This window comes from Haliotis rufescens, unplaced genomic scaffold (genome assembly GCF_023055435.1).
Source record: "Haliotis rufescens isolate VD_foot unplaced genomic scaffold, xgHalRufe1.0.p SCAF_7, whole genome shotgun sequence".
NCBI lineage: Eukaryota > Metazoa > Mollusca > Gastropoda > Lepetellida > Haliotidae > Haliotis > Haliotis rufescens.
This window is the reverse complement of record NW_025964361.1, coordinates 13172697-13193478: the sequence shown is the minus strand read 5'-3', so window position 1 is coordinate 13193478 and position 20782 is coordinate 13172697. Positions and strand designations below refer to the sequence as shown.

The 20782-nt window shown below is 39.1% G+C and overlaps 1 protein-coding gene across 1 annotated transcript; it reads left to right on the top strand.

Annotated features, from left to right (window-relative positions):
• The first annotated feature begins 695 nt into the window (after positions 1-695).
• LOC124141881 lies at positions 696-7454 on the top strand. The gene is made up of 4 exons (XM_046510057.2): positions 696-931; positions 1272-1331; positions 1990-2094; positions 4420-7454. The coding sequence occupies exons 2-4, from the start codon at positions 1274-1276 to the stop codon at positions 4884-4886; spliced, it is 630 nt and encodes a 209-aa protein (XP_046366013.2). The 5' UTR covers positions 696-931; positions 1272-1273; the 3' UTR covers positions 4887-7454.
• Positions 7455-20782: the final 13328 nt, after the last annotated feature.

Sequence of the window (20782 nt, the reverse complement as noted above, 5' to 3'; positions counted from 1 at the left end):
TCGATTACACATCCCACATACAACCAACACCCAACCAACACACAACCAGCACACACACAACACACATTCATCGGACAGCCTTCCCACATCCCACACACATACAACACACACCCCACACTCAACCAACACACATACAACACACATCCCACAACCAACCAACACACAACCAACATACAACCAACACACAACCGACACACAACCAACACACATCCAGGATACATGATAAAATTAATGTTATAATGTGCAGCCATCACACATCCCACATACACCCAACACACAACCAAAACACAACCAACACACAACCAACACACATTCAGCGTACAGCCATCACATATCCCACATACAACCGACACACAACCAACACGCATCCAGGATACATGATAAAATTAATGTTATAATGTGCACATTTATTATGCGCCATAACCACACCCTAAAGCATGCTCAAAGCATTGTATAATTACCCGAGTCAATGGATCTGTCGAATTGTATTCCCCGTTGGGTGAACAGATGCATATTTTATACAAAGTCACTTGGCTAAGGATACACCACATGTAGCATGTAGCGGCCAAGTCCGCACACAGGAAAACATTATGTCAGTAACTGATATCAATCTCCCCTTTGTTGCTGTATCCGATACTGTAAAACTTATCAGTGAATATGCTGATGACTTATTCTACTAAATGCCCTAGCTACTATTTCAGAGGAAGAAGGCGTGCTAATGACTACACTCTTGATAACAAGCGGTATTTGCTACAAAACAGATAAAGGCAGTTTCATTCGAAACTTTCCTTGTTCTGCACCCTGACCCAATGTGACATGGCCAGCCCTATGCATAGCGTGATAATTCTAGCGCCACGTAAAGGGGATGTCTGATACGTCTTGAACCAGCTGTCCAGGTTACATCATCAGTGCGTGAGTCTGAACGACTAATGTAAGTAACGTTTTACTGTGTTCTTTCATTTATTATTAACAATGCTAAAACTACTTCGCAACAATCATTTCATGATCCGAATGTAGCGTCTGCCGTCATACGTTAAAATATGGTACTTTTTGTTACCCACCTGGCGCTCGGCATTAAGAGGATAATGGACGGGTCGGATCGGAGTCGGTAAATTGTGTCTGAGTGGGGCATCAATGTTAAACTGTGGGATGGTATCTCAGTGGGCTTGTGCTATAAAACCGGCCCTATTGTTATGCTAGACACGACGGTCATGTTGCTTAATTCTCGCCCTGAGGGAGATTACCTAAGTAACCTTTAGTTTGTGTTACAGTGATGATGGGTGATACATTACTGGCGAGGACAGTGTTGAGATTTCTTTCAAGCCTACAAGGTATGTTGTAGTTGAACATATTTATAAGCTAACGGTGCAGGTTGTAAAGGGAAATAACAATATTTAAAAAGTATACGAAAACCACGTCAATATACAATAGCGCGGAAAAACCCCGTGAAGATCCGGGTCCAAAAAGGCAACTAACCGGACGTGAAGCTCAGACTCGCTGACTTTGTTGATCCTTGTCATCGCATCCCAATGGCGTAGGTTGATGCTCATGATGTCATTCTCTGGACGGCGGTATTTACAGTGCGCCGTCACATAGATGGAATATTGCTGAGCGTGGCGTTAAAGAACAAACCGTGAACGATATGAATGCAAAGCTTCATTATGTCGGATGGAGTGTCTGCCCGGAGAGCGGGAGGTCAGTGTTTCGATGCTCTGGCCGCCGTCATACTGCAAGACGTTAAAAGATGGTACTCCTTGTTACTTTGTCTGGTGGTCGACATTAATGGGGATAAAATCAAGGACAGGTCGGCTCAGAGTCAGTATACTGTGTCTGAGTGGGGTATTTATGGGGTATCTCAGTAGGCCAGCATTTAAAACTGCATAACTCCAGACTAGTAAATGCGGATACACACACGCATGTACGTACGTCACTACATTAGTGACATGTTCTTGAACTCACATCTTTATGTTTCTAACACATTGTTTTGAGGGAAACGCCTGATACCCATTGTCACTGGACTTGAAGTCAGCGTCTTGGTCGTCGTCGGGGCTGTCGCAGTTTGGATGTACGTCAGACGGAGGAAGAGGATCAAAGGTAAAATATTTCACCTCGTTGACAGATATAACATAATTATAGTGAGTTACTGATAATTTACGCCACTTTTAGCAATTTTTCTAGCAATATCACGACGGGGGAAATCAGATAACCAAAAGGCAACCCCAGCGCCCCTGATACAATTATTCCAATGTGACACATTGCTTGTTTTCTGACAGAGTAAATATAAATTAACTGACGGCCAAAAAAACTTAAAATGAAATTGCAAAAAAATATGAGCACACGTTCAAACTAAATAAATGAAAAACACATGGTCCAAACATGAATAATGCTCTATGCAGAAATTGATACACGTCCAGGGCACGTTTTTATTGTGTGTAGAAAATGCGAAAAAGCGAAAAACACTTGCCGCTTGGGCAGCGGAAACTACACGTTCAATTAGGGTATATAAATGATACGGACGGATTGTGTAACAATTACACTAATAAAATACCACCACAGTAAAGCTTCGGCTGACACCCGAACAACGGCATGATACAGATGGGAGCCACCCATGCCCACATTGCTGGAACCTTTGATTGCTCCAGTGTTGCTGAGGCAACCTTACAGACAGACTGGCCAGACATCAGACAGGCCAAGAATATGCAGACCCAGGGTAACTACGCCCAATGAAGACCGGTACTTGCGTACTCCGGAATCGACTCCTGGCAGTGACGTCATCACCGACGAATGCCTTAGGGCATATGGTTGTCAACAGGCAGTGGCCAGGCGACTCAGAGCTAGGGAATTAGGGCTTACATACCTTAAAAAGAACAGTTATTGCCAGGGCAACATCATCGTCAGAGATTGAGATGGGCTCGGACTGTACGTCGTTGGCAGCGACGTGACTGGCAGAGGGTCGTCTTCAAAGCCGGTTGTGTCTGTTCAGATCTGATTGAAGACAGCGTGGTTACCGCCTAAGGGGAGAACGAACGTCGGCATGCTGTGTTCAGGTGGTTGTGTCGTGTAGTTGAGAGGGCGTTATGGTGTGGGGATGAACTAATGGGCAGAGGACAGCACCACTGGTCATCGTTAACGTCAGTTAACAGCCCAGCTTTGCAAGGATGACATTCTTCGTCCGATTGTCCTACCATTTCTACAACAGCTATAACGTTGCGTACTTTATGAGCATGACAGCACTAGACACCATGCAGCCCGAATCGTACATATCTTCCTTGCAGCCAACAAGGTCAACAGACATGTCATCAATAGAACACCTTTTTTACTTCATGCATCTATCTTTTGAAATTTTTAAACTTGTGTGATTTAAAACCATGGTAAAGTTTCTGTTGGCCGTTGGTTTACATCCTTGAACTGTTACATTTATCAATTCTGGATGAGAGAATTCAATGAATAAAACCAGGAAAATTGCAACCTGTGAAGATAAACGTTCAGCAAATGTTTCCTCCACGTTGATATCGTTAAAATTAGTCATGATTGTGAACATTAACATAGTTGCAATATATCGGCAAACAAGACTGTTTCCTTTTAGCCTTGTGGGAATCAGAACATGTTTTACTTGTTTACGCAAATTGTGTGAGTGGAGGGTGCTTCCGGTGGTGCAGGACATGCTCACCCTTATGCAACACCTGGTGTCATCAATGATTTACAGTAATCTGTTCATAGAATTTCCATCGCTATTTGACCCTTTGGTCCCGTGGCATCTGATTCGGTGGATGATCGAGGCTGGTTTTCCCTAGTTTATATATATACAAGTGCATCAAAGGGTTATGTGTAAGTTCAATATGAACAAGAATAGCACAATACCCCAATGGGAGATGAATGTCTTTTGGACAATAATTGTGGGTGTGATGAATGTCCGTTTGCAACTTGTCAGGTTATGCATGTCCGTATGATGATTTTCTGTTTGGTGAATGTCCGTTTGACAATTGTCTTGGTGATGAATATTCGTTTGAGAATTGTCGGGGTGATAGAAGCCCGTTTAATATTTGTTGTTGTGATTGTCTGTGTGATGAATACCTGATGAAAATTCGTTTGACAATTATCTGGGCATTGAATGTCCGTTTGACAATTTTCAGCTGTGCGGGGAATGTCTTTGTAACACTAGTCTGGATGATGAGTGAGTGAGTGAGTATGGTTTTATGCCGCTTTTAGCGATATGCCAGCAATATCACGGCGGGGGACACCAGAAATGGGCTTCACACATTGTACCCATGTCGGGAATCGAACCCGGGTCTTCGGCGTGACGAGCGAACGCTTTAACCACTAGGCCACCCGACCGCCCCTAGTCAGGATGAAGAATGTGCGTATGAATATTGTTAATTAAGAATATTTTTTTCAATCTTTACCACTCATATTATTTAGAGCTACTGCACAATGACAATGGACCTACCCAGTGCCCAGGGCCACGAGATTCAAGTGGGGATGTCCTGTATGATGAGATTGAAGATAGAAAACCACCACTTCAGCAAACAAACAGCTGTACCGTGTCTAATGTCTACAGTACCATGACGAGAGATTCCACAGAGGTGTCCTACACTGAAATGAACACCACCAACACCGACGGCGCCTCATCGGTACTCCCGAACGCAGATATTGGCGTCATCAGTGGCACCACACAAGAAGTCGTAAATGCTGACAACATTGGCTACATAAACGTTACTTCCAGCGAGCCGACCACTACAGTTGACCTCATCACAGAAAACATTTACAGTAATGCACGCGAGGAGGACAAGGTGCCCCATAAATTTGGTCGCACTGCACAGCCCTTGGCCTTGGGGAGAGCACAGAGCCAATACATCAACGATGCTTTTGAAGATGAGGACTTTTAACTGGGGCAAATGGTCACTGTGTATGTTAAGAGATGCAGTCTAGATTCTGAGCGTTCATGCAAAATTGACTACAATTATACTCAAAGTACGGGATTGAGGGGTAGGAGAAGACATAAGGGGTCGCGAGTGGTTGGTGACGGGTTAGAGGTGGAATAGGGGGAAAGAGGGCTTTGGGGGTGCTTGGATGTTTTGTTATACACAGAATATATACCAATGTTCAATCACTAGAAAGTAAATTCGAACAGTTTTTTCTTTCTTTTCTCAACGTCTTTGAATGTTGGATCACCAATACTAAATTGTATGTTGTAAGCTTTGGGAGATTTAACACTCTTCATAAATTATCAGATGTGATTTATCACAGTTTGGCTCAAAATACTAAAAATGCGCGAGGAGTTATCCTCCCAAAAACCATCACCCTGATGACGTTAGGTATAGGCCATGAGTATCTCAGATCTGAAATATGGCTTTTGGCATGCATGGTTTTGACAATTAAAAAATGTTTTTGAAAGACCTTCGCCAAAGAGCAATTGATAAGACTTTTCCATAATTGGACGCCTTCATTCTTCGATAGCTCAAGATATGACACATGCATATCATTTGAAAGCCAATTGCATACAGAAAAGCCTCTATTAAATTTAAATGATAATAAAATCAGAAGTATTGTCGTAACTGCTTTCGGGTGTCAAGTGCGACCCAACTACAGTTACTGAAAGTATTGCCGTTACTGGTCATCATGGTCAGTTAAGCCATGACTTTGCAAGTCGCCTTGTCAGCACCGGCTCAGCTCCATCAAGGAGTGATTGGTCTAGCGATGCTCACTCCAAGTTGTCTCCATCAGCATTCATACTCGCATAATAAGGAAACGCAACACCAGCTTTATACTCACATTAGCTTTACTTACTCTCAGTCCATCTATCAATACATGACAGGATCAGACCGGCCAGGCTCATCACTAAATGGGGAGATCTTAGATCGATCGGGATTCGAATCGATTGCAAACCGCGCTCTCCTCTCCTAACGTTGACGGTATCATTTTAATAGTGTTCCGGCATGGCCTGTCTTTGTCACATGTCACAATACCTCAGTTTGATTCGTTAAAAGTTAGATCTGACCATGAACTCATGTGTGTCGTAATCGGAAAAATACCGAAGCCTACGTGCAAGATTGATCATCTCTCTCTATTGATTTTGTGTCTCACTCCGGATACTACAAATGAAAAGTATCTTACCTCTCTGCTTGTTTCATTACTTAATCGACGATAACATGGAACCAATCCAATGATAAATATAAAATGTCCAGAATACTCTTGTGATAAATGTGAAATGTCTTTTATCTATTAATTCCTTTCGAACTTAACGTTCGCTTAATATGCAATGTCCAGAATACTCTTGTGATAAATGTGAAATGTATTTTATCTATTAATTCCTTTCGATTCTTAAAGTTCTCTTAATATGCAATGTCCGGGTACTGTTGTGATAAATGTGAAATGTCTTTTATCTATTAATTCCTTTCGGTCTAAAAGTTCTCTGTCACAAATTTTGTATATCTAATGCAACTCATCATTACAGCTATAATGGTTTAATTTGTTACTATTTTCTAATGTTTTTGAGACGCTATTTAACCTCATAACAGTATCATGGTTAAGATTAGACAAAATTTAACGGAAATACAATTCAGTGTCAAAAGATTTAAGAATATTTTAAGCATTCCGTGTATATACTAGTATTTCATTTTTTGCTTATGAGAAAATGATTGTTGCTACTAAATTGACAAATATATGTAGAAGATGTGTATGCGTTCTTGTATGTGGGCCGGATGCCTTGAATACAATAAAGTGTTTCCTTCAGGACAGTTACCTGTGATATAATTGGCAACTGTAAATAGCTGTTGTGCGGAATGGAGAGAGAAAGATAATTATTTGGAGTGAATGAATCCTTTTATACGCGAGCACTTTTACCTCAAACGAACCTCTTCGTTTCAAGGATTACGATACTCCAAGTTCTTGTTTGTTTTGTATATTGCCTGTGAGTTGAATTTTATAAATTGAGTGTATATGTTACCTGTACATGAAGCGCTTTAACAGCATGTCATAAAGGTTAACTCTTAGTTTTTTCAATAGTCAGGACCGATCGAATAGCCTAGCGTTTTGGTGGTCAAAGAGTTCGTCTATGTTTAAATCCCCACTTGGGCACAATGTGTGAAACCCATTTTTTATGTCATGCGTAAAGCAAACTCCGTCATCAATAGTCACTGAGGCGTACCTAAAATATATTCAGAAATCTTCTTGCAAGTTGTTGTCAGGTTCCAAATATCTCCCTCATTATTGTATTGTTTTGTCTTACAATACAATAAATCCTCAAATTTATGGCTTCTTCCCCCACGACATTCCTGAGCCCTCGACGTTGAGACAGCACGGTATAAGTGGCCTGACCAGCTGGTGCAATGAGTTAGAAAGTGTTCTCTTATGTCCGTTTCATTCACTTTTGCCAGGGGCGATAACATTCATTTCAGGGTGTGGAACCAGGGTCAGCATCGCATAGGCCCCCAGAAACCTATGCTGGTCATAGGTGAGGTGAAATGGGGTTTAACGTCGGGTCCAAGATTATTGCACTTATGTGTGTGTGTGTGGCTGCTTGTACTAGTCCGGACTGATGCCGATTTATAGTGCTAGCCCACTGGGATACCATGCCGCAGTTTAACATGAATATCCCACTCAGACACAGTATACTGACTCCGAGCCGACCAGTCCTTGTTTTAGCCCCCACGTACCTACGCACCGACTCACACACTCATAAGTCAAATTTAAAGAGAGCCTCACCACCTTTGTCGGAACCAATAAAGACAACAGCACTCTCCTTGAAACTGAAAGGCACTGAATTAGCATACGTTTCCCCCTCCCGCGAGGGCTTTATTCAATAATACGCTGGAAATATTTACGGGGTCGGAGGCATCTTCTAGGAACAGGATCTGCCACAGAGACTTTGGTACAAATGAATACATTGACTTAGTTCCACACCCGATTATGCAGTGATATAACAACGTGAAGACATCTGAAACCCCATTTGACCTACGAGACCATTCAACATGTTGGCTTCGATTCTCCCCATTGAAAGTGAAATTCAATTTAATAACGACCTCATTTGAAAATTGTTTGATATGCATTACTTAGAGGTTGACGGATGACGAAGTATTTACAATTTAGGGGTAACAACTTCTTTAATTACTGTAAAGGCGACGTTTCGGTATAAATGCTCATACCGTTGTCAAGCAAGACATTCGAGCAGGCCTTGCTTGACAACGGTATAAGGATCTTTACCGAAACGTCGCCTTTGCAGTAATTAAAGAAGTTGTTATCCATAAATTGTGTCTACTTTCCCATTTGAAAAGCAAGGGTTCTGCAGTTACTTGGGTGGGTTGATGAAATGTGTCCTATTACTATACAATGCCAAGAGAGGAAGGTTATAGAAATAAACATGAGCGAAAGTAATATCTTTCTCCAACTACGAATATGTAATATGCGATGATTGTTTGTTATTCAACGCCGCACAATGTTCCTATAATATGATGGCAGCCTGTCACTAAAAAGTACGATGGAGTAAAGAAGTAGCAGTTTACTAAATCAGTCTGCGTTAGTTTGCGGCAGCAAGGATGATCATTATTATTCTATTTTCCACTTTGGAAGTGAAGGATCCAGGTCTACTGGACCGAAATGTAGAACGGGTGTATAAGTTTTTGAATTTGGTTAAATATGATTTATGAAACGAATTTCTTTTTATTTCCTTTCATTCAAAATGTCTTCGAAAATCCAATTATGCTTGAGAAGTAGAGCTGACATGATGGGACATGTGAAGTGAGGTGAGGTGAAATTTGATTTAACGTCGCGTCCAAGATTATTGTACTTATATAGCGACGTGCATGCACTGACTCCGAGGCGACAAGTCCTTGTTTAAGCCCCTTAATGCCGAGCGACAGGCAGGGTAACAACAATTGTAAACCTATAGAAAGTGTGTTCTGTGTTGTAATTGGCTAATTTGGGTCACATGACCAAATGTCAAAGGGTGAAAATATGATTTGAATTCCCTGAAGCAAGCGACCGAATCACTGTGTAGGAAACAGAGATTACTACACTAGTGTCTGTCAGATACCATTGATCTTACGAGTTGTTTCAAAACGTATCTAACGAGCGAAAGCGAGTTAGATACGCTTTGTAACAACGAGTTGTAAGATAAATGGTATCTGACAGGCACGAGTGCGGTAATCTGTTTTTTTCACCCCCCAAAATAGCACCTTTTTAACATCGAACCGATGAATTTGTCATGATTGCAGTAGCGCATAATACATGACACGACTGTCATAAGTGACGTCATCCTATGTGCTGCCAACTACTCATAAATAAGGTGACCCGACACAAAAAGGTTTCCGTCATATCTGGATTATCAAGGCGATGATGAAAATGCAAACTAGACAATATTACCAAATATGTACAACAATGTTTACTTCCGTATGACATCACTACCGGTGACCGACTTTTACAAAATGCTGTGTTCACTGACAACATTACGCGGGATTTCCAGAGGAGGATTTTCGTTGATTGAGGGATCGTATACACATAAATGGGTCACGTAAGTAATCAGAAGCATTCTGACAATCTGCGTACTGTTATTTGTTTACCATGTTTTCCAATGTAGGAAAGAGAATTAGTCAGAAATGCAGATAACTACCGTCATCGTTGTGCGTGATTTAGCGTCAGTCATGGCGCCACACAGGACAGAAACTTTTGTAAACGGCTTCTGTTGAATTTACCACATCATTGTAATGTATATATGTGTATTTCCATAATTAGTGCAACGATACTCTTCCCATGAATATTCTCAAACGCGTGATGGAGCCAATGTATGCAACAATTAGACGAAAGTACCTCTAAAAAGGCTACACAGTGTAAAATCAGAATTTTGCTTTGTTTACATTTCAGCAAGTACAGTTTTCCGAGCATAGTTTTCGTTTCCATACCTAACTTATTTCGCATGATTTCATCTAGATAATTTGCATTGGTGACAAAGACCATTTATCCATTGTTTCGAAAATGTATGAGGAATTCAGGGATGCATGTATAGCATTAAACATTGAAATATACCTGATCGAATAGGCGTCTCATAACCGGCATTTTGTAAACACAATCTAATATGGCGGAACGTACACTTCGGCGTTCGTGTATGCGTATTTTCCAAAACATTCTAAACGATTCTAGGCTTATCAGCGACGTTTCAGAACTATCAGTAGTGATTTGATACCCGTGATCGCTAATATGCTAATTTTCTACTTTAATTATTCGAGTAAATATCCGATGTTTAGATTTCAAAACACACAGTGAATATTTATATAACGCCGTGAATTGTGATTTGGCGAGGTTTACAATGTATCTAATTTTCAGAAGTCACGTTCAGTAATTTTGAATTGCCTTAAATGACAGTAAATGATAAACAGAAGGGGGAATTCAAAACTGTGAAGTGTATTAATCTGCGTGATGTATTTTGAATTTTATTCGATTTCGAAGTGAGGGTTGAAGAGGAGGGACATATGTGTCGCTGTGGCATCCAGGGGGTTTACACTCTGAAAAAACGATTATGTTGACATAACAACAGATAATGTAACTGATAATAAAAACAAACAAACTCACAGACGATTTCGAGTTTGTTTATTTTTATTATTAATTATACGGTCCTGTTGTTCAAAACAGACGTAGGTGAACATTCGACTGAAGCACCAGCAACTTATGAATGACTTACACTCAGGAAAGTAGTCCGTCATCATTACCAAAATCACAATCACCATAGCAACAACAGAACGTTCGATGTTGACGCCTCACAACCGAGTAAGTACGGGGTGTTAAAGAGTGCGCATGTTTTTTTCTAAATAAAACAATAGGTTTACAATATCGATAAATACTATGTGTGTGTCTATTTCCGGGATTTTATCGAGTATTTGCATCTTGGAAATTTTCATTCGAGCCCCTCAAGCTAACGCTTTCGGGTCTCGAGATGAATTTCCAAGATGCAAATACTCGATAAAATCCCGGAAATAGACACACACATAGTATTTATCTTCTAAGTACTATCTTTTAACGTCTTTTGGTAAGACGTCGCCGGGGATCGAACCCCGGACCTTCCGCTCTCCGGGCGGACGCTCTACCACTAGACCACGGAGGCTGTATGGGAAATGTGACGTCAGCCAGCTGAGACTGTACATGTGGACAAACATTGCACCGACTACAGCATACATGTAGGCTCTATGTTCAAGCAGGAATATACAGGCCTGGAAATGATATGTAGCAATTCTCTGTGTTTGGCTGTTGTCAGTTCTGCGTTCTGAGATACAGTGATGTAAGTATCTACTACACTTAACAATACATGTAGATAATAAAGTAAAACAAAACTCTCTGCTGGAATGTATGGTGCCAATTATTCGATGGGGTTAGACTCGTAAAATGTATGAATAGACGAATCAACTATTCTTACCCGATGAAAAAAAACAAACTCTGACAGATTTTTGTAACACTGCTATTACATGACAATTAAAGATTATATCTAGCAGATAAATTAGAGAAAGTGACTACATGTACGTTATCCCTATAAATCAAAGCTGTCAATAAACTGCCAATCGTATTAATATGAGGCAACCAGTTTTAGTAATCAAGTTGTATCCAATAGTATAACCACTACAATGTGCTGCTAAAAGCTCTCAATGAAGTACCAGGCATATCAATAGGCGGCAACCACTTTTAGTGATCAAGTTGTATTCAATTATAGTATATCACTACAATTTGAATTACTCCCTAGATACGCGTTTATCAGGAGCGTACACCCAACTAGTGAATAGTATTGCTCCGTGTGTGAAGGCGATAGTGAGAGATAGTCACAAGTTGTACATACTTTGTATCAGTGTACACGTAAAAACACTCGGCCATATATATATATGAACTATGAGTCACAACACATAAAAACAAAATGAAATCACAAGTTAAGGAGAGGTGAATTTGGGTTTAACGTCGCGTCCAAGATTGCACTTCTATAGCAACGTGTGTGTGTGTGAGCGCGCGCGCTTGTACTAGTCCGGACTGATGCCGATTTTATAGTCGCTGGCCCAGTGAGATACTATGCCGCAGTTTAACATGAATACCCCACTCAGACACAGTATATTGACTCGGAGCCGACCAGTCCTTGTTTTAGCCCCTTAATGCCGAGCGCCATATTTTAACGTCTCTTGGAATGACGCGGCCGGGGATCGAAAACCGGACCTTCCGCTCTCCGGGCGGACACTCTACCACTTGACCACGGAGGCGGTCACTACAAGTTAAGAGTATTTAATAAATAATGCATACCCAAGAACTAGATAATACATGCATACAACCATGATAAATAACAAATATTGTATCATATACAGAAAAACATAAAACAGGATATATACACACACAATGCACATACACTGGTGCATACATTTGTACATGTGCACTTATAAACACAACACCAAATAGATACACTGATACATACATACAGCACAATCGTATAAACTCATAAACTGTCAAATGTATTTAATTTGTCTAATAGATACAAGTACATTCATACACCCACACATATACCCAGTGGTGCATGTACCTACATATGCCATATGCCCGATATAAACAGATGTAATCGTATCAAGATGCATGTATACATGTAGACATGTTCATTGTTCACAGTGGATCAGGTAATTGAACACCTTTCAGTTTTAAATTCCACATGTATCTGTTACATTCATTAAGTTTTGGACGCATTGATTTTTGTCCTGGTCAGGTGACACTGATGGAACCGTTTGAAACACATATTTAATACAAATACTACTTTTTGTTCGTCATGAAATGGCCCCCTACATTCCCTATTGCCCCGAGTCCGATGTTTACTTCTAACCTATCTACAGTAAACATCATCTTCCGTCAACAGTTTGCGGGGTGGATGTTACACTGCAAACACGAAAACGTCGTTTTTTTCCGTATATGGTCATTGGACGGAAAAACGACTAAAAATTCATTAAAATTGATTAATTGGTCAGCGTCTAGAAAGTGTCCAGAAAAGGGTCGAGTTTTTCAAGCGTAAAATGGACGGAAAAACGATGCTTTTTGCTCCGCCTTGTACAACTGTTAACGGCCAATCAGATGGCGCTGGTCCCCCGACGCACGTGATGTCCAAGGCTTCCTTTCGGACGCTTTAGGTTTCGTAATTCTGGCATGCCGTGCTCTAGTATCTGTCGCGCGCAGTGCAGCGGCATTTGCTGATAACTAGTTTTAGGATATGTTACATGTTAATGGAATTCAGACACGCGCCAAGAAGTCAAACCAAACAATGTTACTAAGTTTATTGTGGTAACGGCTATGTACAGTTACCCCTATCGGATAATGGGTTGTGTTTCATTTGGTTATAACAATAACTAATTTTTTAATGTGAAGTTTACAAGATATACGACTTGGACGCGAGGTCGGTCACATGACGTTCTTCACGTGACTGTATTCTTGAAAAGGCGTAAACACTGACTACTTCGACATTCCTGGGGAAAACCCTTGGAATTCCCTGGTACGAATTCATACAGAAGCGTGGTTGCAAGCCCATTTAAGGATACCCTCGCTACAACCCATCCAAGAGAGAAAAAACACGAAAACAAATCCAAACTGTCGCAGTGACAATTTACAGAAATCTATGAATTTACCTTAGTATCTATTTGACACATCTTCACAATCACCTTTCAATGATCGGCCAATTGATCAGTGATGCCAAAGGCTTGAAATAGCCACAGGTTAATTAACAACTTCGGAAATATCTCCCGTCACGTTTATCGTGTCGGCCATTTTGACGTATTGTACTTGATGTAAATGTATTACGACGCTCTGTCATTGTAATTGACTTACTGAGGTAATTCTGTAAAAGATCTTCTCATCTAATGAGGATATTGTTTGGAATATATTTCTTGTAAACATACTAAAACATATGTTCCTCGCTTTGGGGGGAACTATTTTATTCCGGGGTGGCCCATTAAATCTAGTAGTAAGTCAAGGCACCATGCGTGATCTGTTATTTAAGGTGTTTAAATTACGATTTGGGGCGTTAATAAAATACACTGACGCAAGTATATTCTATTCAAATCAATTGGATAATTGAATATGCTTTCTTTTACATATTACATAACATCACTGCACAAAATATGAACAGTTGCAGTAACACAATACGGTAATCGCATTAAACATCATTTTCAACTGTACAGTATTTCAGTATTTCAGTTTTATCATGGTGTATCAGACTGATGTGGGATAAAAATCCGAAGTGGTTCAGGCCATCCAATGGGTGTTCGGGAAAAGGTGAGCGTATCCTGCCACACAAGTGGCACCCGTCACAAACACATGCAAGGACAAGTCAATTGTTCACCTGAACAAAGCACGGAAACACACAATAATGCCCGTCCTCAGTTTTACCGAGCATGTACATTATTTTGTCCGTCAAAAACATGGACGAGTATAAACAATATGTTCATTCACGTAATACATGTCATACATTTGACAAAATGTATTGACTCGGAGCATTATTGTTAATCACAGCGTATGCAGTTGAACTCATCACCCATCCCATTATTGATAACCCTTCTTGAAGATCTATGAAATCAGAAGCTGCACCACTCTATCTTTTAACTGGCATGTCAGACTTCTATTTCATTACTCAGTTTTATTTGCACGGATTACTATGGAAGGGACATTGTCTCGTTGTCGCATTGTCGCATTGACGCCTTTACAAAAACAAGCAAAACGTGTCAAAATTAACAAAAGCGCGACAATTGGCCATTTGTCGCATTGTCGCGTGTTCGCATTGTCGTTCTTTGATAATCCTTTTCTTTATTTTACAAAAGGGCGACGATGCCGTAACGCGACATTTTCAAGGTCAAAATATGTCTCGTTGTCGCATTGTCGCCCCATCACAAATGTGTATAAAAGGCGTAAAGTTCAGTTATTGTTACAGTTAGGAAGTTCAGCCTGATAAATGTACGTCTTGCCCCTTGCCGCGGCAGTAAGAGGAAGACTGATGTCAGTGTATAAAACAAAGTGGTGGGACAAGCTACAGTCAATACAAGGGGCGAGGGGAAGAAATAAACTGAGAACCTATAGGCGTTTCAAACACCATTACGATACGGAAGATTATGTTAAGAAACCACTGAGTCGCTGCCACAGAAGTGCGCTCGCCGATCTATTTTATATTCATGATGTATATATTGTATGTATATTCATTTTAGTATATAAGTTGGTTTTATGATCTTATCGTCTCTCATAAGTCGTTTTACGACTGGCCGTAAGTTTTAAGCATGTTTTGATTTATATGCATACTGTACAATGTACCTTATGGGTGAGACGCAAATAAATTATTGTCTGTCTGTCTGTCAGTCTTGAAATGAAAACACAAGTCCGTCCGCGAGTCCATAACGTTTTATTGTGAGCTCTTCTCTAAAAGTGCTTAGTGTTCAACTCCCAGTTCCAAACACGTAGTACCTCCTCAATAATCCACATACCTCCAGTGCAGTGGTCTTCCGGAAGAAGACTTACTTTTGACCGTATTAGACAACTGACGAGTGCACGCCTGACCTGTGACCTCGTTGCAACCCTAGTGATGTGTTTGCCGAAGGGAGAGGTGTAGGAAATGTGTGCTCCAGCCCAGCGCAGAGCTCGCGACACACTGTATACTGAATGTTGTATACAGTATATTGCAGTTGATATACGATTTTTATAAGCAGCCACATAGGGATGATAAAGGACCCCTCGCTGATTACGTTCTTGTTTACTTAAGAGCAGAGTTGGCCATGTTAGATGATATAACCAAAATCCGGGAGCTCCGGCGGGGGGCAAGCTGGTCTTGTTAGTGTATGGTATGAGCTGTGACGTTGACCCAAGGGAATAATGTTAAACATGAGACCAACTCAAGTCTATAATGATTGGGAAAGTCTAGATTTCCACAGCTCTAGCCTGAAATTAAGAATTGTTCTATGCTCCATTTTAATTGTATTATTTTCATTTTGTAGACATTGATGGACCAACCAGGAAAGAAATTGATGGAATATTAATATCACATGTTACCACTGATCCAGTTAAATTCATCACACAATAATAAATTAGTATTTGACATTACGGTATTTGATTATTAGGGCATGATCATGTACATGTTCACTGTAGTAATGTACACACCAGTCAACTTGATTATAATTTTTATCAAAGTGTAGCGCGGCATCAACGATTACTTTATGATATCCTCACTTGTCATCGATGTATTGACATCGAACAATGGACGGCAATTCGAAATTCTTATGGATAGCTTCAATAGGGACAGCGCCGGTGTCAGTACAATTTTCCTAGTTAAAATAAGTATCTACAAAATATAATCTGAAGCAGACAAGAACAATATTTTTTTATTAATGCTTACTTTCATGGATAGAATTAAGGCAATCTAGGCTTGCCAAATCGTTCTAGACTTGAGCTGGATTCCTTTTAAATTTATTCTGTATGGTCTGGGAGACGAACGGGCGTCAGTATCGCATGGAGAACTGGGACAGCCTTAATCAGTGTAATCGGATATGTTGTGGAGTTTCGGTTTTGGGCTGTTTGCTGAATATATAGAATTGCGAGTTATGTATACTCTGTATTCTTTCGTCATGGTAGCATATATATTTTCTATGTTGCTTTTTGAATTATCCACAAATAATGAGAACAACAATGTAAACCTCTCTCTGGAGATATGCAATAATACTACTGAAGGGCATATCTGAAAAATGGGACTTCTCGACAAATATTTCTTTCTTAAATACTACCCGTTACAGGCATTCTGATCATTATATCATACTTTGTACAGTTTAAAAGTCAAATAATGGCAAATTGTGTATCTTTCTACATTTTGAATTAATTATATTTTCTGAAATAAAACCTTAGCATCAGATAGTGATATACACGAATATGATCTATACTATTATAAATGAATTATCAATTTCGTATTATGAATTAGATAAACAGAAATATGATAGTAAAACAAATTATTTTAATCTATTCTTGTGAATAGGTAACGAGAGATCTAGGCAACGCACTAACGTGCCATTTATGAAAAATGAAATATTAAAAGTTTAGGGGTTTGAACATGCACTTTGAATGACAGGGAAGAAAGCAACGCAATAATTAAATTATGAATCAAATTATGTTATAAATATAACAGAATATTTAGAAAATATAAGTTTAATTTCTCATTGTTGGAAGGTGTTTAATAATTATATAGATTTTGTTTGATTGTTTGTTGTTTAACGCCGCACTCAGCAATATACCAGCTATATGACGGTGGTTCGTAAATAATCCAGTCTGGACCAAACAATTTAGTCATTATCATCAAGAGCACCGATCTACGCATTTGGGATACGATGACATGCATCAACCAAGTCAGCGAGCCAAGTCGCCTTCGTACAAGCATGGGTTGTTGAATGCCTATTCTAACCCGGATCTTCACGTGTATTTTTTGAAATAATAAGGTACAATGAAATTCTGTATATGTCCATAATAAGTGTGTATAAGTAGATGGATAATATGTCCATACACGCCAAGTAAATGGTATATGCATTAATTTAAATGCAAATGATTCAATAATGAGTTCTTTCACAAGTCCATATTTCAAGGCATGTATTTGATATTCATAATAACTCCACAAAAGCTACACAATGGCAACAAAACGGTACCAGCATCACAGATACCAATAATACATGAGATACATATAATTACTTTAAAGTTAAAACATGTATCTAAATAGAAAATTAGAAGGATACACTTCCGACATTTTTCGTATTTTGTTTTCGTTTGGAGAGAGAAGTCGTGATTGGTAGCTGATGGGTGCAAACAGGTGTTCCCTTCCGCCCAGGCCTTGCGGCAATGCTATAGCCCAAAATGAAACAAGCCTTGTTCAACAGGTTCAGACTCAAATTTCTATCCCACTTGGGCTCCTTTTAAATTTAAATATAATTTCTCGTGTCGATATGTGTCAGAAGAAATGAAATATTACAGCACTGGTGAATAGGTTATATGCGCATGTCAGCGTCGATCCTATAATATCCTTTTATGCAAAATACATATATACTGATGAATTAAGGTAGTAATACAACGCAAATATATGTCCAGATGCATACATCAGTATCATCTCGTGATCTTAATTCGTGCTTTGAGCCCTTTTTCTACCGGAGATTCTGGGGTGTTACATCACACCAGAAAGCCAGGTCCAAATTCAAGTCATAATTTCATGGTCCGACTTGTATGTTGGAAACCAATATCGCAATATGGCTAAATATTGCTGAACGTGGTATTAACCCGATTACTCACATAATTATTCCATTTTCTACAGTCATCTACGAACACTATCTTTAAGGAGGTATATATCTGTATCATTCAAATGTCCATACATATATGTCCACATTTATATGTAAAAAGCAAGTCGTCCTGCACTCTTCCTTAAAAGATAAATGTTAAGCATTTCCTCTGTGTGGATTTATGTAATGTAATATCGTTTTAATGTAATGCTGATGCAGTAAACGTACCACAGACCTGATGCTAGAATAACATCTAATTTCTGAAATGAACATATTTTACAGAAAAAAACAGTTGTTTAAACAATACTTATAAAATATAAGAACAAGGAGCCAAGAGCCAAATATTGGGCTGTGTTGGACATATTTGTTTCGGGGTCTTATGACAGACAAACCTGATGCCTTTAAGTATAAAGATAAGTAAGTATAGATGTTGTACATATTCAAATATGTTCGTGATTAACCCAACCTTGAAAAATATTGAAAGATGAGTGGTAACTATTTATGCCATTATTTCAAATTAGAATGAGAGCACATCAGGAAAGCATGGTACTTTAATATACGTATCTTGTTAACCCAATATTCTTTTTTAAGTAAGAGCAGCTTGTATATCGAGAGTATAGGTTTGGTGCGTGACTTATCACACAGTACTTTCAGAAAGTATGCATATTCTGTTTATCGGCAATAAATAACATAAGACGATTCATACGGGTAAATACGATTTACTTCAGAACTAGTATAGATTATTTAAGGTTAGGGGGAAGTGTATGTAATTAACAGAACTTTGGCCGGGTTTGAAGGATTTGGGTCCTGGCTTGGGCTTTGTGTTGGACGTTTGGACGGCATTTCCAGGTTTGACGTATCAATGACAAAAATGATGTCAGATGCAATTCTCTGCCTTTTCGGGTGAACAATTGGCTTGCCTTTGGATGTGTTTGTGGCGGGTGCCACTAGTGGATCGGAATGAGCTCGCGTTTTTGCGAGCATCCAATGTCATCATTTATATGATGAATCGTGAAACATGCTCCTGATGTTGTCGCAATGGTGCAGTTGGCGCTACTTTTGGCAAGGGTTTCTCATGATAATGGAAATGCTTATGTCGCTTTTGTTGACCGATAAACATGAAAAGATATAATGTTAGTGTATATGGTCATGTAATTAAGAAACAAACGACGAGTGGGAGTTGTTTATTGTACGATAAACAACGACCGAGACTCGTTTATTTCTATATGAGATATCAACATTACGTACAGCCTCTTTTAGGGTGTTAAATTAGAATCCGACAGCGGCCATGCTAGATGAATCCATTTTAGGATTTGAGTTTGGTCCCGCATATTCTCACAATTTTCTCGTCAATCATCTGTACCTTTTCTCCCAATACCGATTGTCATATCACTCTCACTTTCGGATTCTCCAGCAACATTTAATGGGAACAACTCACTAGACACATACCTCTCAAAAATATGGTCAAATTTACAAATTTTACTTTTCAAGTTGCGAGTGCATGTTCGAATCTCAATAAATGACGTCATGATAGAGCAATGTTTTATCGTGAAATAAATATCGCTTCCTTCTTTGTTCTTTGTGATTTATCGCGTAGCTATCTTATATCATCAAATGCCAATTTCTAATTGCTTTATCATGACGTATCCGTGTCATGTAGCAATAACATACACAAATATCGTTGACTTCGACGTTGAATAGTGTCATGAAATATGATTATCCTCTTGTGTGCAATATTTCTGGTTGATAAATCTAACATATTCTTACTTTAAGAATAGCGACTATACATTATCATATATCCCTTATCAGGTCTCTGTAACATTTGCAAAATGATACCAATATAAAAATACAACTGAACCGAAATGTAATGTTTTAATATCCTTACGTTGCTGAGTGCAGCATTTAACAACACACAAACAAAACATAATATCTTTAAGAATTATGCTAACAATTCCGATGCTAAAAATAATCTCACAATCTCCATACCTCTTTCTCTCTATGAAAACATAATAACTTTTTTTTTAATAATCTGAAGGAATAATAATGGCAATACTATCATAATTATCATCATTATTTATGTTACTTATCCTCAAGTGAAGTAGTCCTCCACACTATACATTCAGTGAAGAAGCCCATGAACATATGAACTATGTAACATACATTCATGGAAATTAGATGAACAGTTGAAGTTAGCAAATGATATTATTCGGTCGAACGTCTATCAGCCATCTATTCTATTCATGAAGAACATTTCACGTGGGACAAACAGAGGGAATTATGACTATCGACTTGCTAATTATTTTTTATATTCATGCCAGCTCAAACGATCTATTGGCTTGATTTATTGTTATGTTATCCACAAAATAAGTAGGATCCGATTTTTTTCCGTTTTTGTTGAAATAAAACTGAATAATATTTGCTGTTTACATATCAAAGTTTGCCAAATTGTTACAAAATGTTTGCCCACAGCAAGGCTACATATCCCCAACATATTGTGCTAG

Coding starts and splice junctions, on each gene's coding strand:
- LOC124141881 (XM_046510057.2), top strand. CDS start 1,274: ATGATGGGTGATACATTACTGGCGAGGACAGTGTTGAGATTTCTTTCA. Junction 1,332..1,989: donor ATTTCTTTCAAGCCTACAAG/GTATGTTGTAGT, acceptor CATTGTTTTGAG/GGAAACGCCTGATACCCATT. Junction 2,095..4,419: donor ACGGAGGAAGAGGATCAAAG/GTAAAATATTTC, acceptor CATATTATTTAG/AGCTACTGCACAATGACAAT.